General features: G+C 43.2%; 1 protein-coding gene across 2 annotated transcripts in view; it reads right to left on the bottom strand.

The window, feature by feature from the left end:
* Positions 1–25,114, bottom strand: part of Neb (nebulin) — a 189,092-nt gene that overhangs the window by 124,241 nt on the left and 39,737 nt on the right. For both annotated transcript variants that reach the window (XM_038336440.1, XM_038336441.1), the window contains exons 28-50: positions 24,337–24,435; positions 23,419–23,523; positions 23,227–23,334; positions 21,567–21,878; positions 21,281–21,487; positions 20,321–20,425; positions 19,539–19,646; positions 17,141–17,452; positions 16,018–16,224; positions 14,018–14,122; positions 12,407–12,514; positions 11,225–11,536; positions 10,394–10,600; positions 10,049–10,153; positions 9,771–9,878; positions 8,911–9,222; positions 7,401–7,607; positions 6,194–6,298; positions 5,106–5,213; positions 3,599–3,910; positions 3,265–3,471; positions 2,662–2,766; positions 1,607–1,714 (exon numbers count right to left, since the gene is read on the bottom strand). In XM_038336440.1, coding sequence (XP_038192368.1) covers positions 1,607–1,714; positions 2,662–2,766; positions 3,265–3,471; positions 3,599–3,910; positions 5,106–5,213; positions 6,194–6,298; positions 7,401–7,607; positions 8,911–9,222; positions 9,771–9,878; positions 10,049–10,153; positions 10,394–10,600; positions 11,225–11,536; positions 12,407–12,514; positions 14,018–14,122; positions 16,018–16,224; positions 17,141–17,452; positions 19,539–19,646; positions 20,321–20,425; positions 21,281–21,487; positions 21,567–21,878; positions 23,227–23,334; positions 23,419–23,523; positions 24,337–24,435 — 3,972 coding nt within the window. The remainder of the gene's footprint in view (positions 1–1,606; positions 1,715–2,661; positions 2,767–3,264; positions 3,472–3,598; positions 3,911–5,105; positions 5,214–6,193; positions 6,299–7,400; positions 7,608–8,910; positions 9,223–9,770; positions 9,879–10,048; positions 10,154–10,393; positions 10,601–11,224; positions 11,537–12,406; positions 12,515–14,017; positions 14,123–16,017; positions 16,225–17,140; positions 17,453–19,538; positions 19,647–20,320; positions 20,426–21,280; positions 21,488–21,566; positions 21,879–23,226; positions 23,335–23,418; positions 23,524–24,336; positions 24,436–25,114) is intronic.

Raw genomic sequence — 25,114 nt, 5'->3', positions numbered from 1 at the left:
TTCTATGAAATGGTAGAGAGCCATTGGGAGCTGAGAGGAAAAACTATTTCTCCTGTGGTGGGGAAGTTCACATATAGCTAATTTAACTGCGAACTTTCAAGTGGATTTGCAAGAAAAGGAATGAGGAACTATTGGCCACTGGGTTGCTGGGAAATTGTCGATGCCCTTTCAATTGCTAGGTTCTTATTAGCATACAGCACTAAAGGAAAATGAGTTGGTTTTATCATGTAGTTTCATCATTATTTCGGTTCGATTTAATGAGGTCTTGATCTGAAAGCCAGAGAGTCCAAATTATATCCTGGTATTTCTAGAGTGCCACAATTGAATTAGATAGATTTGCCCCCTGTATCCTTTGAATTTCTTCTCAGATTCTGGGCTCTCTTTCTCCCCTTCCGCTCAGCCCATGTGTGGAAGCAAATCATCTTTGCTGTTGGGTTTTTATTTCTTGCTGCTGTTGTTGTGTTTGTTTTCGAGTCAGGGCCTCACTGTGTAGCTCTGGCTCTTCTGAAACTCACTATGTCGATCAGGCTGGCCTCACAGGGCTCTGAGGGCTGGGATTAAAGGTGTGGGCCAATACACCTGACTTGCAAATCCTTCTATGTTTTAAAAGTTTTAAGAGGCTGCGTGTCCCTAAGAAATTTTGGTAATTCATTCTCTAAAACTATAAAAAAAAGGAGAGAGAGAGAGAGAGAGAGAGAGAGAGAGAGAGAGAGAGAGAGAGAGAGAGAGAGAGAGAGAGAGAGAGAGAGAGACTTCTGCTATAGCATGCATGCAGTGGTCAGAGGATAATTTGTGGAAATCATTTTCTTCATGTGGATCTCTAGGACCAAACCCAGGCTGTCAGGTTCAGCAGCAGTCTTTGCTGCTATAAACCAAGCACTATAAGTTAATTTTACTACTACATTTGTTTATTCACTCATGTGCATGTGTCCATGTGTGGGTACACGCACGCCACAGTGTGTGTGAAGACAAGCTGTGGGAGTCAGTTCTCTCCTCCCATCACGTGGGCTCCAGGGATTGGACTCAGCTTGCCAGGCTTGCTGGCAGGCTCCTTTACCTACAGAGCTAGCTCGACCACCCAGGACGATCTGCATTTCTTCTAGTGAGTTTTGGGGATGAACAAAATGAAATATTTATTTATATGCAAATGAAGCATATTTTATACAAAACTGAATGAATATGGGGGCCATATGTAGAGTGTTCACCAAAAGTTCCAACTTTTCCAGCTATATGAGGAATCTGCCCTTTAGGGCACAAATGGCATTTTTCTTATGAACCAGATCTCTGAATTGTCAAGAAAATGTAAAGTGAGTCTTTTGGGATTTTCAACTAATTTACTATAATTATTCAAGTGCAAGGAGGGGCTAACTTAAAATGACTGATGGCTAATTTTCAGACATATGCAGGTTAAAAACTATCAACACCAGTTGCTAATGTTGATTTGTTATCTGGTCTTAAGTTTTCTAAAATAGACCAATAGAAAACAGGAAAGAGGGGGTAGCTATGATAGAAAGAGGTGAAGAAACAGAAGTCCATTTCTAAAATAACCAACACCCCATGGCCCACCCAGCTGAAAGTGCAGCCTTCTGCCCCCACCAGGACCTACGTCGCTAGCGATGTCCCTTGACGTCTTGGCCAGCTGGACAGAGATTGCATCAACAGGAAGATCATAGCCTTTCTTCAGAGCCTCTTCCCAACCAAGTCTATAGAATTTCTGAAAAGTAAAGAGACTCTTTAGTGCTATTTCTTCTATATTAAATTGCAGACAAGCCCAGGCGTGTGTAGAGAGTGAATACAGAACCCTAAAATCAACTACTCCGACTCCACACACAGATAAAACCAAGCAGGTGATAACAATAGACTCAGCACTGACAGCATCATGGGATCTAGCTTAGTCTTTCATTTCATTTTGGGCTGATGGTGTATATGGACACAGCATCCACTATTTAGAAACAATCCAGTCCTTCTGGATTTATAAGGCAGCTTTCTTCTAGCAGCTAACAAGAGTCTGGGGCCACTGTTTTAAACACTGGCGATAAATGATTAAAAAAAGAAAATCAGATCACACCATTTCAACTACCTACATGATAAAAGTAATAAACGCCTTTTGGACGTTTCAATAAATGAGCTAGCTATTCCAGTCAAACTTGTTGGCAGTATCTTAAAACCACCGTAGCAAACTTGTCATCTAGGACTCTCTGCCCGCTGGGTGCTGTGCTGTGCTGTGCACCATATGGGGCCTCTCATTTGTTGCTCATGGACATCCAATGTCACAGGTACTTTTGTGGTCCTGATTTTAGTAGGGACGGAAACAAACTTCAGAATAGGTGGTTCTTCCAGTATCAAGGAACACACAGATACCAAAGTCAAAGCTTACATCAGGTCCGTTTGACATAACTCTATGTTTCAGTCCTTATCTATGGCAACTCTCCTTTGCACCAAGCGCAATGAGCATGGCGATTGGACAGATGTAGCCCCTGCCTCCTTAGAGTCCACAGCCAGGGCCCTTGCTCTTAACAGGGTCTCGAAAGCCCTCTAGAATGAGGAGTTTGATTTGCTTCCGTTGCTTCAGTATTTACACCGGATGTTTCCTATTACATCAGTTTCTAAATGAGTATGTTTTGAGACAAAACATGTCATCAACATGCAAGCTTCACCTACCTGGCTGTACAGTGTCTGATTCTGCTTGGCTTGCAAAATATCTGGTGTATCGGGCATCACATGAATCTTGGTTTTATCTTTATTCCAGTCAACGGTGTATAAATGCTAGGGAGTGGGAGAAGAATCATTTTACGTCTGAATAATGGTTAAGGATAACAGGAAAGAAGATAAACAGAATATTCAAATGTACTTTGTTTGAACTAGAAAAAGGAAAAATGGGATTCAGAATACATATAATAGTGTATCTATATCTATCTATCCATCTCTATATAGAGAGAGAGCCTGAGCCTTCCAACTGCTAGGATTACAGGTGTGTTCTGTCACACCTGGCTTTAATGTCAGATTTGGAAAAATAGTATTTTGTATCTTTTCCATAGAATGGAATGAGAGTACTTAGGATATATGCAGTGAAAATATACGCAATTTCTAACCCAGTTATAACGATAAGGGAAGGCACTGAGAGAGACAGACATTGAAATGTGGTACAGGACCACGCTCTACAATCATTTGCCACTTCCTAGAATGCAGGACCTGAGTTCAGCTCCCTCATAGCCTGTTGACCTCTTCTGGACTGGGAGGCAGGAAGTGCGGTGCGCGCTCTACCTTATTCATGGTGTGAGCATTCTGCTTGGCCAGCACCATGTCCATGGAGTCGGTCAGCTTTTTAAACTGGAAGCCGCTGGGATGCTGGCGGTACTTCCGGTCACTGGCGTATTCAGTGGCTTTCTTGGCCTTCTCCACCTCTAGAGAACCAGCGGGGCTCCAGCCAAGCCCTTTGTACCACTCATTGTAGTCTTGCTTATATTCGTTCTATAAAGAAAGGAGACACACTTGACTTTACTTCTCCAGATAAGACACTAAAATATAGTAGATAAGACTGCAATGTCTCTATTTATGCTGGGGACCCAGCCACCCCTGAGCTGGAAGGTTCTCTTACGTCACTCTGGATGTGATTCATATTCCTGGTCAGCTCGATGTTCATCGCATCTGGGAGGAGGATGTACTTGTGAATGAGGTGCTTGTAGTTAGTGTTGGTGATGTTGGCTTGGGCGTCCTTGGCAGCTGTGACACTCAGCATGTCGGCAGGGGTGTGGTAGCTGGTCTTCGTCTTCTCGTAGTTCTTCTTGTACTCGCGATCGGACTGCATCTTAGCCACTTGCATGGAATGGACTAATTTGGGATCATCCTCCAGACTGCGAAAGCCAACCATTTTTCCTTTCTCCTTTTCATAATTGTGCTTGTATTTATACTGTGAAGAAAATAAGTGAAGAACAATTCTAGGGTTAATACTCTGTATTTCATAAAATCGGTAGCTGTGCACGGCTCTGCTGTGGACCAAAAACATTCTGACGTTTGCTTATGAGCCTGGCAGCAGAGTTCTTACTGCAGGCCCCATTTGATAAGAGACTACCCACTGAGCGACTTCCTGGGGTGACTGAGGACTGGGGTGCACACCATCCTGCACTATGCTGCCTTGCTCTCACCCTCTGCGGTTACAGGAAGATCGCAGCAAAGGAGGGACAAAAAGTGAGCTTTGTGTAAGCAGTCCAGTGCCGCCGGGGAAATAAACCAGTCAGTCACCTGCTGCTGAAAAAGCGGCTCATGTATGGAATGCAAAGCATGATTTTGGAGCAGCTTCATATTCTGCAGGATTTTTTTTCTCTTCAAGCTGACAAAACTAAGGAGCAACGTTGCTATTTCTACCCAGGTTGCATAGAGGAGAGAGAGCGCGAACCGTACCGTGCTTCTTAGTCTTTTCTTCGTGAGGCTGAGTGTGTAGGTTACAGGGGAGGAGCCAGTGTATCAGAGGAAGAACTAGGGGTTCCCAGCAATGGGAGGGACTGAGAAAGGGAGGATGCAGGACGGGAGGGCAAAGGAGAGAGCGCAGCCTGGTGTGTCTCATCACTCCCGCTTCTGAGAGCAGAGTTTTGAGTCATGGATCAAGTTTCCTATGACAGTGTTGTGCTGGTCCACCAACTTTCTCAGGCTGTGGGGATCCCGAGATCATAGGGTTCATATGTCTTGGTGGCTTGAGTTCACCTACCACAGCTGATGCCAAGTCACTAATGTTTTAACAACTAGGTTGCAGGTTTCCTCATTATTTAAAGAGTGGCCATCATCAGCATCAATGATCAAAAACCCAGTGACACTACATAAGGTATCCTGCTGGGAATACAGATGCTAACAAGCAGAGAGTTCACCTAATCCTCCTGAGGGGGATGCTGAGGTCTGTGAGTGCCCTAGCATGATCAGAATCCTGTTGTGTCTTTGTACATTTTCCCAGAAGGGCCAGAGAAGACACAAGCATTGTCAAGAGGCATTTGTGGAGCAGAGCGAGTCTATGGCTCTCAGGCATGGGATGATGTTCTGCTTTCATATTGCAATGCACTCTGTGTTTGTGGCTCTATTTCTCTGCTTGGTTCCTGGCCACCCTTCACACTTACGTCGCTTGCAATATCTCTTGATGCTTTGGCAGCTTTGATAGGAATTGCGTCCGTTCTGAGGTCATAGCCTTTCTTTTTAGATTCTTCCAGAGACAGTTTGTAGAGTTTCTGCAAAGAGAAGAAAATCCAGCTTTATTCTAGAAGGCTGACTAGTTGTGTAGCAAGACTTTCTGTCTGGCAGATGCGGTATTGGTGGTTCGATGGTTGAATGTTCTAAGAAACATCATTATGTCTGGGAGAAAAAAATCAAAAGAAAACAATTACTTGAGCTCAAATGTGCTTTTAGTATATCATTACAAAAGGAAAGGTCCTGATTGCTGTGAGGTTGAAAAGATGCCGTGAAGACGATAAAGCTCAGCCAACTCCTACTTGTTCATTTTGATCAAATTAGAAGCAAAGAAGGACAACAAACCAGCCGTCTTCACGTGCCAAAAGAACACCTTAGTTTTACAATGGCCTCTTTTACTTATGTAAATAGTTGCACGGATTCCACAGTCAAATAAAAAACATCCACAATTCCAAATCTCTGTGGAATTCAAACAAAGAAAAGGAATAAAAGCCGCTCATCTTGGAGGAGTTCCAGCAACCAGGGACAGAAAAAGAAGGAAATGAAATTAAACATCAAATGCATTTTCCAGCAACAGTTTCACATTCCTTATTGTAGGGCTTGTTCCAGTTTGTTCAAGACATTCATTTTTTTTCTTTCTTTCTATTGTTTTAACCCCTTTTAAGGATCGTCTCCACAGTTTAGTGGAGGGTTTTTCAAAGGCTGGGGTTCTCTTCTGGCTCCCAGCCTTTCTCTTCCTGCCAAGTCTCTGAATTCAAGGTGGGGGGGCTGTCCCCAAATGAAATCCAATAGTTCTTCAAAACCATAGCTGTTGTCTCAGCCATCATTAGCAGCCCTGCTCCAAATTTTAGCAGAGCAAAGATTAGAGAGGGAAAGACACTGATTGACTTTAACAAAGTGCAATAGTCTACTAGTTTTTACGTGTTCTCTCTCATAAATTAAGAGACATCAGTGAGTTAATTTTCTATTATTGGTGGGAGCAGGCAACAAAGAAAGATGGCAACCGGGGTATTATACTTACATTGCTCATATTAATTGCATTTGCTTTTGCCAAAACAATCTCGGGGATATCAGGCATGATGTGGACTTTGGTCTTGTCAGCTTCCCATGCTTGTCTATAGAGATGCTGGGGGAAAAGAACAAGGTGGTATTTAAAACTCTTAAAAAGAGCTCACTATACACATGCACATTATCGTGTGTATACAGGTCTCAGGATTTTGTGTATCTAAGTGAAAAGTAACATGGAGAAGAAGGTGCAAGAAAGAAAATCAAAGTGTCCCATCCCTTTGCCTTAAGCCTAGAGATGGACACTTCCTCCTAGAGCTTTGTAAGCATGCTGTTTCAAAACAAAAGTAAAATCATAGAACATATAATATTTAGAACTGGCTTTTTGCCACAAAATATGGATCAGACATCTTGGAACCTTCTAAAAAGAATTCTCTCCATCTAGGAAGCTGCAGAGGCATGATCCAACTGGTTTAATCAATTCTCCAGTGACAGACATGAATCTGTACTTTCCAGTCTGTTTCTAGTGCAGTAACAATGCTTGAACATGTGCCTCTTAGGTTTCTGGTCCAGGGAGGACCAGGTTTTGGCAGCTGGATACTTGGTCATCTACTCTTGGTCACTGGCTAAGGCTGTGTTGAATCTGCATTGCAGGTCCTTTACTTCCAGACCTCTCTCCTACAGATATGCCACACTTACATCACTTGCCAATATTTAAAATATTTCTAAGGTACTATCATAAAAAAAATCCTACAAGCCTCAAATTCCGTATTGACATCTCTTTTCAGAACCTCTAACCTGTAAGAAACAACACGAGTGTGTCTTGGCACACACAGAGATTTCTGTAGGGTAAAGAACATGTTTCTTTTTCCCACAAATATTGATTAAAACATTACATTAATATACATTTGCTTATAGATACAGTGAATGGCATAGCTCTGGCCCATTGTCTGTGGCTAGTCTTTGCTTTAGCCCAGTGTTAGCCAGTAGAATTTTATCTGATGATAAAAATGTTTGCATAAACCAATATGGTAGCCCCAAGCCCGACAGGGCCACTAAGTACCTGCATACTTGACAGTGTTAAAGAGGACTAATTGTTCGTATTGCACTTGTCTGGAACACACACATGCATGTGGCTTGTGATTTATAGGGTTAGTGGAGTTGTAGTGGAAAGGCAACAGAATCTTTCTCAGCCAGGCCAGCTCCACTACTGCAAGACTTACGTCATTCATGATTTTTGCATTGTTCTGAGCCAAAACCATGTTCATCGAGTCCATCAGCGTGGAGTACTTCAGAGTGTCTGGGTGTTGCCGGTACTTCTTTTCGCTAATAATCTCCATAGCTTTCTTGTTTTTCTCCGCTTCCAGGGAGCCCAACGGGAGCCATCCAATGCCCTTCATGAAGTCAGCGTAGTCTGCCTTGTACTGATTCTATCGGAGAGGAAGATAAAACAATGGTCAGAAGAGAGCAAGCGTCCACGGACCATGAATGTGTGTGTGTGACAGGCCATCATTTCCATGTGTTTTCAACTTGCATATTAAATGCCAATCATTTCACCCCCAATGTCTTCCTCACATTCCTTCACACAAGAAATTACAAATGAGCAAAGGACTTATGGATTTGGTTTTTTTTTTTTTTTTTTTGGTTTTTCGAGACAGGGTTTCTCTGTGGCTTTGGAGCCTGTCCTGGAACTAGCTCTTGTAGACCAGGCTGGTCTCGAACTCACAGAGATCTGCCTGCCTCTGCCTCCCGAGTGCTGGGATTAAAGGTGTGCGCCACCACCGCCTGGCTGGATTTGTTTTTCTTGATGCCTTCATAAAGGGAATGTGTGAGGAACTAATAAATGGATTCATCTGCCACATGATTACACTCTCCTGACAGATAATTGGTCCAGATCTCCTCATGGATAGGTTAATTCTGAAAATCAGGTTTTTCTCTCCGGCAGAAAGCATTTGATCATCTACCTTTGTTACGATTTCCTAATGCACACTAGAAACCTGTTAGCACTTGGTACAATTGTGTGGGGTTCCCCCCTCCACTGAGACATGTCTCCCTCTAACTATGTGTGGTGTTTTCATTTAGACATGGCTGTGTCTTCCTGGAAATTCATAGCCCGGGTTCCTAGTCCAATGAAAACTCTAGGCCTGGCCTGGTGTGGTCTGCATTTATTTTTATAATGCACATGAGTTGATAATGGCTCTGAAATCCTTCCCTGTCTTCCCTCTATCCATTCCAAGGGATTCCTCAGTCACTCCCTCCTCAACATTCCATGGGCAGCACAGGCAACTGCAAGGACAGAGGTGGTGGAGGAAAACTGGTCCAGAGAGAAGCCCGGGGCTGCCCTAGTACGGGCATCACAGCATACACCACCACACTGGCCTTTCCCTTTCACCCTGTGACCAAGAGCCTTTCACACGTTTGATCCTCTTTGCTAGGCTTATTTCCTTCAATGGGTGCTCTCTAAAATCAAATCAATTTGCTGCTGCTGACCTCCACGGCCAACAGTGACTGCAGCAGCAAGAGTGAAAGATTAGATTTTAGTTTGTAGAACAGACCCTTCTTCCATTCAGAAAAAAATGAATTCAGCCCAAGGGGATGAATAAGACTCCTCCCTCTTCAGGAAACAGAATGTGGATTTCTTTCAGGATTTTTGAGATGTTATGACGTAGGTCACCCATGAGCGGTTTATGGCGTGGACCAATGGCTCTACAAACGGGCATCATTCTTACGTACATCGCTTTGAATCTGCATCATATTCTTGGCCAACTCAAAGCTCATGGCATCCGGAAGCATGTTGTAGGTGTGGATTATATTCCTGTAGTTGGCGTTGGTGGCCACTTCCTGGGACTTTTTGGCTGCCACCACGCTGAACATGTCCACCGGGGTGTGGAAGGATGTCTTGGATTTCTCGTAGCCCTTCTTGTACTCCCGGTCTGATTGCATCTTGGCCACTTGCATGAAGTGCACCAACTTGGGGTCGTCTTCCAGGCTGCGGAAGCCAATGTGCTTCCCTTTGGCTTGCTCGTAAGCCTGCTTGTACTTGTACTGCGGACAGACAAGAGACAGGGCAATGATTCAAATGGTTCAGCTAAGAGAATAAAATGTGATTCACTGGGTGCTCCTAACTTCGGTGTAGGTAAAGAAAGTTAGCGCTTCCTATAATGAGACAGAGAGGGGGCAGCAGAGCCAAGAAGCAATGGCTCCGTACTTCAAATATTGGAAAGGAATCTCAGAAGCAGTGTTTCGGTCCTCACACCCTCACTGTGTAAACACAGAAGACCGCAATTCCTTAGTGTGTCTTTAGGATGAGAGCTGGCCATGGACTTCATAGGTAAAGCACATAGATCACACCCTTAAATTTCCTTAAAATTGTCTTTTGAATTCAAATACTAAGCATAACTTATTTTAATATGACCTTATCATTTTTACCTTGAACAATGAGCAAAATGATTAGAGGGTATCTGGCCTGCGCGAAGGGAAGCATCTTAGGGTAGTGTGTCCAGCCAGTGAGCTGACCCTAACTCACGATCAGGCACAGCCTGGCTTGTCTGCACCTTCTCTCACGCTAACCGTGTTCCCGTGGCAGCACTTACATCACTGGCAATGTCTCTAGAGGCCTTCGCAGCCTTTATTGAGATGGCGTCAGGCTTCAGGTCGTAGCCTTTCTTCTTCTCTTCTTCCCAGCCAGCTTTGTAGAGTTTCTAAGCCAGGAACCAGAGAAACAACAGGGATGTGTGACTTCAGTTACAACAGAGCTCCCGATTCCAACACGGCGGGCATGTAAAAGACAGGCATTCCACCAGCGTTAGCTCCCTTCAGCATTCCCTGCCCCCAACACACACACACACTGCCCACTTCTTTGCCAACTTACATCACTCATGGTGATCTGGTTCACTCTGGACAGCAAGATGTCTGGAGTATCAGGCATGACGTGAATGGTGGTCTTGTCTTTGTTCCACTTTTCCGTGTACAGCCTCTGTAAAGAGAAGGTCAGCACATGACGCTACAGTGGAGCAGGTATGTAATAATGGGAGAAGGAAGAGGGCATGGTGGAGGAGGCTAAGCCTGATACACACACACACACACACACACACACACACACACACACACACACACACACACCATATTCCTTCCCCCTAACCATGAGACAAAAGCGCTGAAGACTCACAAAGGGCCCCTCAGGCTTCTCAGGCTGAGGCTGCCCCCGGGCTCTTACCTTATCCATAGTCAACTTGTTGGTTTTGTTAAGCGCCTGCTCCATGGTGTCCATGGCGTATGTGAACTTCAGCTTCTCGGGGTGCTGGCGATACTTCCTCTCGCTGAGAATCTCTCCAGCCTTCTTTGCCTTCTCCACCTCCAAGGAGTCTATCGGGACCCAGCCGATACCTTTCATCCAGTTGGTGAAGTCAGATTTGTACAGATTCTTCATCACGAAGAAAGAAAGTTCATTTCAGAAAGAAGCAGACCTTGGGTTTCTTTGGTTCCAAGACTTACATTATCACAAAGAGAAGGGAACGCCTAGCATTTACTCACTACAGTCTTTTAGAAAAAAGGGGTTGTGGAAGTGATTGCATTCATGGCGGTTTTAAACTGGAAATCCTAACATAACAATTTGTTTTAAAACTCATTTTCTTAGCCAGGCAGGATGATACACATCTATAATCCTAGAACTTGTGAGGCTAAGATGGGATTGTGGGTTCAAGATCAGCCTGGATGACACAGTGGGCTAAGCTGAAAACAATTAGATAAGACTAAATTGAAAACAAACAAAACAAAACAAAACAAAACAAACCACAGCAACAACAAAACAGAATGAAATTTTAAAAAATTGCATTGGAAAGATTATAGTGTATCTTAATTTTTTCACAGAATACATCGTAGGTGGTCTAACATACACACAATGTGTGTATAACGATGGGTCACATGAATGAAACGCTCTCACTCCCTAGGTCAGGTGCAAGATGAAGATGTCTCTGGTGACCCTGATTCTTCCCCCACAGCCATGGAAATGGAAAACTAAGCACCCCAGCTTCTGACTGGCACATACATCACTCTGGATTTGCATGGCATTCTTGGAGTGCTCCACATTCAAGGCGTCGGGCAGGAGGGTGTAGTTGTGGTAGGGTTGTCTGTAGTTGGCGTTGGTCGCAACTTCCTGAGACTTCTTGGCTGCGGTCACACTGAACATATCCAGAGGTGTGTGGTACCGGGTCTTGCTGGCCTCGTAGCCCTTCTTATACTCGCGATCTGATTGTATTTTGGCCACATTCATGTAGTGAACCAGTTTAGGGTCATCCTGAAGGCTGAGAAAGCCGATTTGCTTGCCTCTGGATTTCTCATAGGCCTCCTTGTATTTGCACTATTTGGAAGAGAGGGCCAGATAGAAGTTTGACAGAAATCGAATTTATTTAAAAATCTATACAAAGGCCAAGTTCAGTCTGAATTTGACAATACCTAAAATATTTTTAATATTTTAACATATGACTTGCAAAATATTTCTAATGGATGACTGCAATGCTTGTTCCGAGAATAATAAATAATATAATAATTTGCAATTTATATCTAGATTGTCCATTAGTAGATTCTTTGAATGTGTCCAAATGGTCCTGAAAAGTTAATTTATTAAGCAGTTGTATATTTCTACCTCATTTCCATTAGTAACTTACACTACCTTTAAAGAATGATTTGTGGAATCATGACTCCATTTCAGCAAAACTCTACTCCAAATTAAAGTATTGACTTTAAAATGAATGAATTTAAAATGAATTATTATCTATTATGATAATTGCATCAAGTCAACCAGAATATATAATTAAAAAAACAATTAAAGCATTGTTATCTAACCTACAGTGCTTCCCAGTTTCTCTTGTTTCACTGGATTTGTTTCTTATGTAAATAAATTGTGAAATTAAAACAGTATATTCTTTTAAAATGTTTGGAGACGTTAGTCATACTTTGGTAGACTGAGACTTTTTCTTGACAAAATCTAAATAAAAAAACTTAAGCTCACAGTGAAAACAGTAAGACTTTCAAAATTTCCACAACTAAAAAGAAAATGTATCTGTAAATTTTTAATGAAGTTTTAAAAAAATATTTTCAGTGAAGTAGTTGTGAAAATATCCTTGGCACTCATGAAATAAGGAAATTCTTCTATATTGTAATCTTTCCTCTTTAGATCATGGTTTCAAGCACGATATGCAGATTATAAAACACGCATGGTTTTCCTTACGTCACTAGCAATGTTCCTTGAACTTTTGGCGGCCACAATGGGAATGGCATCCGGTCTCAAGTCGTAACCCTTGGCAAGGGTTTTCTTCCAGTCTGCTTTGTAATGAGCCTGTGAGAAACAAAGGGGTTATCATCTGACTTGGTTAAAAGACAAATGGACACCGGACACCAAGGTATCCTTTACCAGATATCTACGTTCCCTTCTATGAATAGAACCTCAGCTAAGTGATTGGCTCATCGCCTGTGGCCTGCTACATTCTTTTTGTAAACCGTAACAGGGCCTGGAGATAGCGGCCAGCGGTCCTGCCACTGAGGAGGCCGGGTGGAGGATTATGGGTTCAAGGCCTACCCATATTATACAGGGAGACCCTGCTTTGCAAAATGAAACAAAACAAAAATCCAATTCAATAAGAACAATGTAAAACCATCAAGCAATACGTGGTATAATCTCAAGTAATGACAGAATGTTTGTTTGTGCGGCAGAGCAAGGGAAGGGAGGTACATAGGACAACAAAATGTTCTCACAAATTCCTGTTTTTATTCTCTCCTTTGAGAACGTCATATTTGTGACAAACTTTTCATAATAAAGCATTTCAAAGTTAGAGAAATTTGTTGTTATCAAAAAATTAAAATCAAGATACAGTACCAAATCCTGTAGCTTTCATTGTTAAAATGCTTTTAATGCTATACTACAAGAGAAAAGTTGAAGTGACCCAAAATCATAGAGATGATTACCAAAGAAACCTTGCACATCCAGAAGATAAAAGAGTACTGAAAGTGTTAATGTTGAGAATAATAACTAAGCTATCAGTAAGACATGAGCATTTGCTGGACATGGTGGCAGAGGCAGATAGATCTATGAGTTCCAGGCCATCTTGGTCTACATAGGGAATTCTAGGCTAGTGAGGGTTACATAATGAGATCATGTCCAAAAATAGGTAAAATAAATAAACATATTTTTCAGGTTTAACGCTATATTAAAATTAGAATCCAAATGTTGGATTTATTTATTGATTTGATTTGATTTTTGTTTTATTTTATTTTTGAGATAAGGTCACACTATGTTGCCTGAGTTGGGCTCAAACTCCTGATTGTTATCCTCAATGTGTAGGACCAGTGTCCCAAGGTCCTAATATTACAGGCACATGCTGTGACTCCTGTCTTTATAAATCCTGGTTTAAACATAGTAACCAATTACATGCCCAGACTACCTAATAACTAGTTTCTTTAAAAAGTTCCAACACTCACAGAGGGAACCGAGCTCTTCCAAAAGCTTTAATAAAGAGTTGAAACAAAATTGCACAGAACAGACTATAAACTTGCTCTTTCCAGTCTTGGCTAGACTTTGTGATGTGTTTTGTTTTTAAATGGAATATTATTTTCTGAACTGGTCTTACCATGTCACAGCTCATAGTTGAAAAGAGTATACATTAAGTAAAATTTTATAGTGACCCCCTAGTCCTCTGTTGCCTGTATAAGGGTCCCCTCTGGCTGCTCAAATGGTCTACATTTGGTCTGTTCTCTTTGAATGGCTCAGTAAAAGAACTACCCAGAATTGGGAAAGGGATATCCCTATAAGAGATGTTAGACCAGCACCAGGTTAGATACTCACGTCACTCATATTGATGGCATTGACCTTGGCTTGGATAAACTGAGGCAATTCGGGGTCCATCGTGTACTTATGCTTCAGTTTCTCGCCCTCCACCTTGTAGTTCAGCTGTAAAGAAAGAAGCACGCAATGTTATGAGCTGACACAGTACGAGCTTGATCCTGTAGCCATGACTTTAAAGGGAAGGCTGTCCTTGGTGTTTCCCAAACACAAGACAAATGCTTACAACACCACAGCTAGGGAGCCGGAGTAGGTATATTTATGTCTTTACCTTGCCAGGTAGGGTGGCAGGTTCTGTGTTTAAAATGAAAAAAAAGTCAAAACTCTCCTCTTGGAGCTTATAGTTTAATAGAGAAGGCATGTATTTGCATAAACATGTAAACTATAAACTACAGCTAAATTGGTGATATGTTGAAAATACAACCATACCAGAAAAACTTGGACAACCATGAAGGAAGAGGTAGTGTGTGTACTCAGACTTGGATGGAAGGGAGCATTCTGGGAAGAAGAGCAGTGTTTAGGGACTCAAAGCAAGAAATGACTTGGCCACATGGAGGAGTTCAGGGCAATTGGAATTAGGATTAGATAGACAGAGAGAGCAATCCATGGGACAGAGGTCTCTTCACCCGAGGTAATGAGTTTGAATTTTAATTTCATTCCCAAGGGGAGCCCAGACAGTGAGGCTAAGTCTTTGCAATCATCCACATGACGACAAGGAACTCTGCCTGAAGGCAGAACAAAGACAAGCCTTGCAGCAAACTGGCTACTTAGGACACAGGCTTGGCAGAGGTATTGGATGTGTGGAGGGCATGGAGGGAGTTACATCCAAAGTCACCACCACAGTTCTGACTGGAGTATATAGGTTTGTGCTGATGGTATTTGGTATGTTCTTCTGTATATATGTTGCTTTTATTGGATAATAAACAAAGCTGTTTTGGCCAATGGCTTAACAGAGTAAAGCCAGGCGGGAAATCCAAACAGAAAGATATATAGTCAAAGAGACGCATGTAGCTGCTGAAGGAGGACGCCAGAATCTTACCTGTAAGCCACAGCCTTGCGATGATACACAGAATTAATAGAAATGGGTTAATTTAAGAAGTAAGAGCTAGCTAGGAATATGCCTAAGCTATTAGACTATAGTATTGTAATTAATACTGTTTCTATGTGATTACTTGCGTCTGGGTGTCCAGGAAACAAAAGAGCAGTCTCTACAGGGATTTCTTCAGATGGAACTGACAGTACAGTGAGTACCATTTTCCTAGCTAGCTCCCATACAACCGGGAATGACATTGTCCTCAGCACAGGGAGTCCCTGGCATTTATGAGCACTAAAGTACAACATATCCTTAAACACTGCAATAACAGAGGAGCAGAGATCACCCTGAAGGGATGCGACCCACAGATGACCCACAGGTCCAAGGCAAGTCAAAAAGCCCCCTGCTTTCTAACCTCTGAGGCTTTGCTTTAAATGTTGCTTCTCTTTCTGGGGGCATTGTGAGTGAACCCTGGAAGATGAGGTGATGTAACACACTGGGCACTGGAAGAAAAGGCACTTGCTCTCAGAAGCAAGGACAAGACGAACTACTGCTCTCTTTCCCAGAGGCCCCACTTGAAGAGCACCTCCTAGAATGAGCTATTATACAGGAGGACTGGGACACTGTGCCATTTCTCCACGTAGCTGGTAGAACTACTGCAGAACAACCGGCCGCTTTTACAATTCAGACCAAGTTAATAGGAACACTCATCTCCTGTGTATAACGAGCAGATCATATGAATAGCACAGACTTTCTGTGTTGGGAAAAAATAGCAAAGTTGGAAAGACACTATTTTCCCTGCCTTCAAGTTCAACATTGTTTCCAAAGTAGAATCTGTGCCTTCACCTCTGAAAACGGTGTCTGTGTTAACCATAGATGCATCCTCATATGCTGAGAGAAGGCGCATGGGGGAGTGGCTTGGTTGCGGAGGTTTACTCGGGGACTAAACCTTTAAAGGGGAACCTCTTACATCACTTAGCTGCTTGGTGTTCTGCTGAGCCAACACCATGCCCATGGAGTCAGGCACGCTTGTGAACTTGATGGTGTCCGGGTGTTGTCGGTACTTCCTCTCATTTAGTGCCTCGCCTGCCTTCTTGGCCTTCTCCACCTCCAGGGAGCCAATGGGAATCCACCCAATGCCCTTGAAGAAGCTGTTATACTCATCTTTGTACACATTCTGCAGAAAGAATAGGCTCATATGAGAAGGTAGCTTTGGGAATACTCAGGGAAGCTTCTGGGAGCTGCAATGCTACACAAAAGAAATGAAAGCAATTATTTCCTCTGCGCTTGCATCTCGTCTGTCATTCGGCTTTTTACCAGGAACTGGAAATGAGAAGAAGCAGATCGGTCATGAGAGCGCATTGTACGTTGCACAAGGGAATCTAGGTCATGCATTTCCACGGCTGTTTGAATTTTGTTTTGTCGATTTTGACCATAAATTGGGCTTTCTTTTTAATTTCACTGGAAATTTCGCAAGTCTGAGTTTCCCCACACTATCCAGCCAGGTTATTTCTGACCTTAGCTGGGTAGTGAGATTTTTTTTCACAGCCTGCTCAATAACAGAATACCAACCATTTCTTCCCCTGAAAGAGGACAAGTCTTACAGAACTCTGCAGAAAGAAATGCCCTGAATGTTAAACAGCTCCCTGGGCGGCTCTCTATGAATCATGCTGCAAGCAGAACCTTCCTAGTTTATTTGATATGACTCATAACATGGATTTACATGGATGATGGGGGTGACCTTGAGTTTAAAAAAAACGAAAAAAAATCCCTGAATTCTGAAAGCATTGGGAATTTAATTTTGCATCATCCAGTGATTACCACTGAAGCGGGCCCATGAGGATACCTCTGACTGAGAAGCAAAGTGCCTCATCTCATTAGAAGAACATGGTCCCATCTTCATATGTCAACAGACACAATGCCGATGCTTATACGCATGGAAAGTCAGAAAAGTAAATGCAGCTTACGAAGTTTCTGAACGAATGCTGCTTATTCTAATGTGTATTTTTCAAGTATCTTATTGTGTTTTTAAGCCAAATAAGATGAACGGAAATGATCAGTGTCTTCGGGTCTGTTAGGTAACGCATACTTACATCGCTCTGGATTTGGTTAGCGTTCCTTGTGTGCTCGAGACTCAGGGCATCGGGCAGGTATGTGTAGTGGTGCAGAGGTTGTTTGTAGTTGACATTGGTGGCCACGTCCTGGGCCATCTTTGCGGCAGTGATGCTAACCATATCCCCAGGGGTATGGTAACTGGTTTTGGTGTTCTCGTAGTTTTTCTTGTATTCTCGGTCTGACTGCAACTTTGCCACGTTCATATAATGTACCAACTTGGGGTCATCCTGCAGGCTTCTGAAACCAACGTGCTTACCCTTTGACTTCTCATAAGCTTCCTTGTATTTATACTGTGGAAACAGAACTTGGTTAGCCAAGTGCCATTTGGTACAAAAACGTTTTTCCACACACAAAGGTAAACAGAACATTATGACTTTTTGGATGAGTGTTCATGAAACACACATCTCATCTTGTCCAGAAAATCATAACAAAGCCTGTTTAAACTCTGCTCGGACTTCAAGGGAATCCCATGATCAATTTAACAATTTCCATCCCCTTTGCTTGACTCCTACAGATGATTTGTATACAGAATTATTATTATTTTTCAAAATATTTATTACAGCATTAAGCTAGCTTTCTGGCTCCTGTCCTACATTTTTTTTAAAGATTTATTTATTTATTATGTACACAGAGTTCAGCCTCCATGCCTGCAGGCCAGAAGAGGGCACCAGATCTCATTACCGATGGTTGTGAGCCACTATGTGGCTGCTGGGAATTGAACTCAGGGCCTCCGGAAGAGCAGCCAGTGCTCTTAACCACCGAGCCATCTCTCCAGCCCCAGAATTATTTTTTAAAATTGACCAGAATATGAGCACACTATTTTCCAAACATAAGACTAATGTCTTTTAGCTCCATAGGGATGTAGCCTTTTCTAATCCAGATTGTGATTTCTGTTCATGGATGTGACTATCCATGTAAGCAGTTGGGGCTTCACCCCCTCCCTCCATCAGCTGCACCCTCTGCAAGCTCGGGACTGAGGGAACCGCAAAGGAAGGCACTTTGGCAAAGCCAGGACCTGCTGCGGGGTTTCTCATCCTTTAAAGCCCAACCCAAAGCAAATCTGTTCAAGGATTTTCACTGTGGGGGGGGGGTATCATTGAGATGCAGATTGAGCTGCGTGGTAATAGCTCAGACCCTCGATATTTATTCAAGAGAAATCAAGTCTACAAAACCCTGCAAACACTGAGCAATGGTAGTGTAAATTCATAAGCGAGGACTTAGCAGGGTTACCAAGGAATTACTTGATATATTAGAGAAGGCTCTAGTGGGGGGAAGGGACAGAATCACACTCCAGACTTTCACTTTTAATTTAAATCAGGAGTGCATTTGAGACTCATGTGTACTGTCTGCAAAGTTTGGAAGGAGGCATTTTCAGTCCATCCCTGCCAGGAAAGCTCTAGTGACTTTATACCCTTCTCTTCTATGTGGATTTTATGCACATACATGTGGTTTCTTTTCTTTTCTTAAGTCAAGATTGTAGCCCGGGGAATAGAACATGACAGTGACCCCTGCAAGAAGTGAGTGACTAAAAATGTGTTTTTAAAGATGAGAAGTGTGTGTGTGTGTGCATGCGTGTGTGCGTGCATGCATGCATGTATTATCATAGATTGTGGTGGTTTGAAAGAAAAAGGTTCCCAAAGAGAGTAGCACTATTAGGAGGTGTGACCTTGTTGGAAGAACTGTGCCACTGTGGGGACGGGTTTTGAGGTCTCTTTTGCTCAAGCTTTCCTCAGTGTGGCTGTCAGTTGACTTCCTGCTGCCTGCAAGAAGCAGCGTTCTCAGCTCCGGCACCTCATCTACCTGCCTGAACACCACCATGCTCCCTCCATGATGATAATAGACCGAACCTCTAAAACTGTAAGTAAGCCCACCCCAATTAAATGCTTTCTTTATAAGATTTGCTGTGGTCTCGGTGTCTCTTCACAGCAATAAAAACCCTAAGACAGATGAAATGGCACCAATTGACTGAAACGATCACCATCATATCCTAAAAGAGGCAGGGGTCCTACTTGGCTTAGGGAATGTCTGCTGATATGCAACATCCTCCATTCTTTTTAATGCAGGCAGGCATCTGAACTTAACATGTTTCTGTCATTCATTTCATGCTCTCATTGAAAATAAATGCAAACTGTCAAGGAAATGTGTCAGCAAAGGGAATTTTCATCCTGAGTAGGGGGAGAAAGCCATTGTTAGACTTATGGCATTGCTAAGTGGAGTCATCTGAGAAAACAAATCCCAACAATGTTGAAATGGTGGCAGGTTTTCAAAACACCATTTTCAAGAGAGTTTGGGCATCATTAATTTATAGGTACACCCAAGCAAGCATGTATCCGATTACTTTTAAAAAAAATTCAGTCAGTTAAAATCTTTACTCACATCACTGGCGATGTTTCTTGAGGACTTGGCCGCTGTGATGGGAATGGCATCAGCCAGGACATTGTTGCCTTTGGCTATTAAATCATGCCAGTCCCGTTTGTAACAGACCTGGGGTAGAAAAAGCAAAAGGGAGTCAGCGCAGTCTTTATCCATCCTCTCAGGAATCCCTCAACCGCTGGCTTCTTCAGTTCCCTCGTGTGTGTGAGCTAAGGAATTAGACCCTCCCATCACATGTATTCTGCTACGAAGTCACATCAGCAAAGGGTCACATTTGAATCTAGCATGAAATCACGGGTCTCTTGCTGATTGTTCACCTAAGTCTGGCTTTGGCAGATAAAGAAGAAGGATGCTTAAAAACCAGAGTCGATGAAGGGAGGAAATGAAACTATGAAAGATGGCCAAGGGAACACCAGGCAGCCATGTTTACAAAATGTAAGGCTATTATTAAAAAAAATGAAATCACTGAATTAGAATTTCATTAAGTTTCATTTTTGTCCTGGAGGATTATAATCCCTCTCCCATGTGCCAATTGGAAAACAAAGCAGAAGTTTTAAGGGAACATGCAATGTGCTCTATATAAGGAAGAGTGCTACACCCCATGAAGAGGGCCTTCCTTGCCAAGAGCCAACTTGAGTCAAGAGGCCACCATCCCGAGGCGTGCTCTGCTGGGGACCAAGAGTGGGAAGCTGACTTGAATAATCACCCAGATGCTTCTCCACTCCACGGATCTATCCATTGCCACATCGGGTCTTCACACCCCGTCAGAGACACACGCTACTCACATCACTTATGTTGTAAGCATTGCACTTGGCCTGGAGGAACTGTGGGAGGTCGGGATTCAGAGTGTACTTATGCTTCACGTCTTCTCCTTTCGCTTTGTATAAGATCTGCAATACACAGACGCAAGAATAAAACACCTTCCACACCAGGCTGAAAGGAAAAGCCCTCAGCCACACACTGAAAGGAGTGGCTCTTTGTAAAGCCCTCTCCCACTGTTTCCCTTTCCTTTGGTCTCCTCCTCTTTCCTGTATGGATCTTGCTCTGTAGCCTAGGCTGGCCTAAATCTTTAGACCCTCAAGTTCTAGGATGAAGGGTGTGAGCCACCACACCTGTCCTGGAATAAAACTTTTTGTATCAGTCAAGGTATTCAATAAGGGGGCAGTAGGGGAGAAATCAGAGGAAAGGGATTGGGAGGTGTAGGTTGGTTCTAAACACCATATATCCATGTATGGATAGTAAATAGAATATTTTTAAATGTATCTAGTAAGACAGTCTTTTAATGGCAGTGGAAAATGACAACTTTGTAGAGGACAGTTAAAATGTTAGTGCCTGGGGAATACAAAAAAAAATATCTAAGCTAAATTTTTAATTTTCTTTTTTATTTATTTAACATTTTAAAATTTATTTTTTTGTGTGTTAAGTGTCTTGTTTACATGTATGTTTGTGTACCACACGCGTGGTACTTGTCGGAATCAGGAATGGGCACTGGAGTTATGGATAGTTGTGAGCCACCATGTGGGTGCTGGGAACCAAACCGGGGTCTCCTGCAAGAGCAGTCAGTGCTCTTCAACACTGAGTTATCTCTCCAGCCCCCGATGTTTTAAACATTGAGTACACAGAATGCTAAATTAGCAATGAAGGCATTGGCATAAGAGTAAACACATTGAGTAGGCACTCACCCCGTAAAGAGTACCCCCCCACACACTCACACAAACACACAAACCATCTTCTTCTGTACTCACATCGCTGACTTGCTGCGTGTTCTGCTTGGCTTGCACCATCACTGGGGAGTCCACGATGCTGGTGAACTTGAGCGTGTCCGGATGCTGCCTGTATTTCTTCTCACTCAGGGCATCACCTGCCTTTTTCACCTTTTCCTGGTCGAGACTTCCAATCGGTATCCAGCCGATGCCCTTCATCCAATTGTTATAGTCTTCCTTGTAGGCATTCTGCAGTGACAGAGAGGAGGAGTGAGAGCCAGGTCCATTCTGGGAGCCGAGGGCATGGCCTGGGGACCACGGCACTTACGTCACTCTGGATATGCATCATGTTCTTGGACAGCTCCAGGTCCATGGCATCCGGCAGGTAGGTGTAGTGGTGGAGAGAATGCTTGTAGTTCGTATTGCTGATTACATCCTGTGCCTTCTTAGCCGCCACAACATCGAACATATCGTGAGGGGTGTTGTACTTGGTCTTTGTCTTTTCGTAATCTTTTTTATACTCCCGGTCTGACTGTATCTTGGCCACGTTCATGTAATGAACCAGTTTGGGATCATCTTGGAGACTTTGGAATCCAACCATTTTCCCTTTAGCCTTCTCGTAATCTTTTTTGTAATGGACCTATTGGGAGTGAAGGGGGGCATATTTTGAAATGTAGCTTTGAAGATACTGAACAGTGAAGTCATAATTTAAAAGTTTTGAGTTTCCTAGACATTTCTATATACCCATAACAACGGGATTGGTTCCAGGATCCTCACTTTGTGCCAACACAAAGCCCCACCCATACTCAAGTCTCTTATATAAGCCATGGTACTTGCACATAACCTATGCACACTCTCCGTGTACACTTCTAATCATTCCTAGACTACTTACAATATCTAGCAAATTGTAACTGCTATATAGATGGTTTTGTGTCATTTTGAAGATAATGACAAGGAAAAAGTCTTTAAGCGTTTAGTACAGATGTAATTTTAAAAGTCTTTTCAGCCCACAGTTAGGTGTCTATGGATATGAAATCTGAGGATAGAAAGTGTCAACTTCCTATGTAATAAGGTAAAATAAAGCATCACTTAGGAGCCTTGAGTGTCTATATCTACTTCTGCCACCCAAAAGAGATTGGGATCCAGCTTGTCACTGATATGAACCATAATTCATATCAATGACAAACTAATTCTCCACACTCTGTCTTCCCCCACAGACATAAGTAAATGTCATGAAAAGCAAAAGGAAGCATTTTCCTTCTTTACCAATTACACTCCGCTGTCAGGGTCCTGGAGCCGCTGAGGATTTGACAACTCTTAACTAAAAGACATTTTCAAGTCCTTGATTATTGCAAAGAAAACCCAGAGCCAGTCATGGTGAATAGCATTTGGCTTTGAATTATAGACAGAGGGGGACTGGGGATTCTTGGGGAGACCTGCAGAGGATCCTGGGAAAGCCAGAGCAGACAGGAGAGAGTGCTGGAGGATCCACCACGAGAAAGGTCAGAGAGACCTTCCAGGAGGGAGGGTTTTTCAGAATAGGGGCATCTGGGTTTGTTCTTTCTTTTTCTTCTAAAGCTGTATTGTAACTACAGCAGTGTAATGAAGACTTCATTTCAATCAGAAGTTGAATTTCCCAGAGAAATAGATATAATGGATGAAAAAGGGAAGAAAGGGGAAGAGGAGATCACATAAATTAATAAAGATTAGAGATAAAATTATTCCATCCAGAAGCTATTATAACTTGAATTTCTTCTTGGTTTCTTATTAAAGTAATGTGGATGTATGCAGAAATCTGCACAGTGATTTGAAGTCTTCTTGGTAACTCACAAGTGGACAGTTATACCAATTCCGACCCCCGAGAATACTAAGGTCTGTTTAGGGTTCTTTCTGTACAGAATCATTTCCAGTCAGGGACACCATACGTGCTGACTTCTGGGTACCCCCACTAGGTCTCATGTTATGCAGGTGACCATGGCTGGACTTACGTCGCTCGCAGCCTGCCGGGCAGCTTTGGCAGCTTTGATGGGAATCGCGTCAACTCTCAGGTCATAGCCTTTCTTGCTTAAGTCTTTCAGATCGGCTTTGTACAAGCTCTGCAAGAGAAACACCCCTTGAGCAGGACTGGCCACGGAGCCACGTGAGTAAAGGCCGGGCGTGCAGGGCAGCGCTAGACGCACCTCACTGACGTTGTAGGCGTTCACTTTAGCCTGGATGAACTGCGGCAGGTCCGCGGGCAGGCTGTACTTGTGCAGCATCTCCTCCCCTTTGGCTTTGTAAGCGATCTAGGAGAGGAGAAACCACGTTCAAACCAAGTATGGAGAGACAGTCCAATGACACTGGGGAACATTTTCAGCGTGGTGTGTCTGTCGCAAGGTGATGCTAAGAAAGACAATCTCTGTTCTGTCCCGTCAGGCATCGGCAAAAACCGCTGTACATTCTAGGATCCTGATGCAGCGGCATGGAGGCCTGTCTCATTGCATGCACACGGTTGGACAAGATTTCCGAGCACTGGCTAGGAATCTCTGGCTCTAGGTACCAGATGCCTGGAGGACCTCAACCCAGGGGAGTGAGCTGGTGGAAATGCTAACCTGCAGCCACTGCCCTGAGCCGGAGCAGGCTGTAGGCCAGAACCACAGCAGTACTCTATTTAAGACTTCGTGGGAGTCTAAAGGGACTTGCAGGTGGTTTTGATTCTATATATTTTCCCTTAGCCCTGACTTAAGATATAATCTCCACGTCACCCAGCACCTACATTCACTCTTTCTGGTCTTCCTAGAGATAACTTACCATGGTCATTAAAAGAAGACCCTCTCACTGATTCCTCTGAGAGCCTTCCCTTAGTGGTAGAGGACAGCTGGTATAGAATACGCAATACTCTAAAGTTATGATTAGGTGAGCGTGGCATCATTGGGCATCAGGAATTTACAGCTGGCCCCAAGAGGCCCTTCAGATGGTGAAACAGCTCCAGGTGACCAGTGCACTCAAGGGCAGGGTCCTTCATGTTAGTAAACAGTTACGAAAGCACACACAGGCTGGACACTTACAGGTGCCTTCACGCTATTACATAGAAAGCCATACACAGGCTGGACACTTACATCGCTCCTCTGGGCCTGGTTAATTTTAGACTGCACTGTAATAGGAGCATCTTCAATTGCGGTGAATTTGAGCGTATCTGGATGCTGGCGGTATTTTTTCTAGGAGAATCAAAAAGAGAGAGAAAAAATTAACCACCGACTCTTTACTATAGGCCCTGTAATGAGAATCTGGAGATTTACTTTGGAAAGACACAGAAGGGTTTTCTCAATTTTAAAGTACTGCAGTCCCAATTGCCTCAAATGAGGAACGAATACCTACATGATACAGAACTGAATGGTTTTAAATTAGAGTGTCACCATAGGCAGGGTGTGGAGGAGGGAGGCACAGCTCCCCAGAAGCATGCTTGCACTCCTCAGGTGCCTTGCTTATGGTGTGAAAGAAGGGCTTTCTGCTGTGCTGAGCCAGAAACACCACAGAGGTCTCGGAGGGGTTAGCAGAAAAGCAAGCAAGAATATATGGGCTGGGTCTTAATGTAATATAGGGTTGGCTTCAATCTCAGTGTAAACCCAAGAATGGTCCTGAACTCCTGACCCTCTTGTTACTACTCTCCCTTAAATACTAGGGTGACTTCACACAACCCTAACTTCATCAGCAGCTGGAGCAAAGGAGTTTTCTGGTTGAGGGATCAATTAGCAAGAGCTAATGAAAAATTAGGCAGAGAACATGTCTGCTTTGTAGCTATATCGCGGCTTCTTATGTATGGGACACTGATGTGCTGGAGAAGAAAGAAAGAGGGCCTTTGGGAAGGCAGCCCAGTGGGGAAGCTGACAAATGTCA

This window comes from Arvicola amphibius, chromosome 7 (genome assembly GCF_903992535.2).
Source record: "Arvicola amphibius chromosome 7, mArvAmp1.2, whole genome shotgun sequence".
Lineage (NCBI taxonomy): Eukaryota > Metazoa > Chordata > Mammalia > Rodentia > Cricetidae > Arvicola > Arvicola amphibius.
Note: the sequence above shows the minus strand (reverse complement) of the source record. Positions and strands in the feature narration are given on the sequence as shown.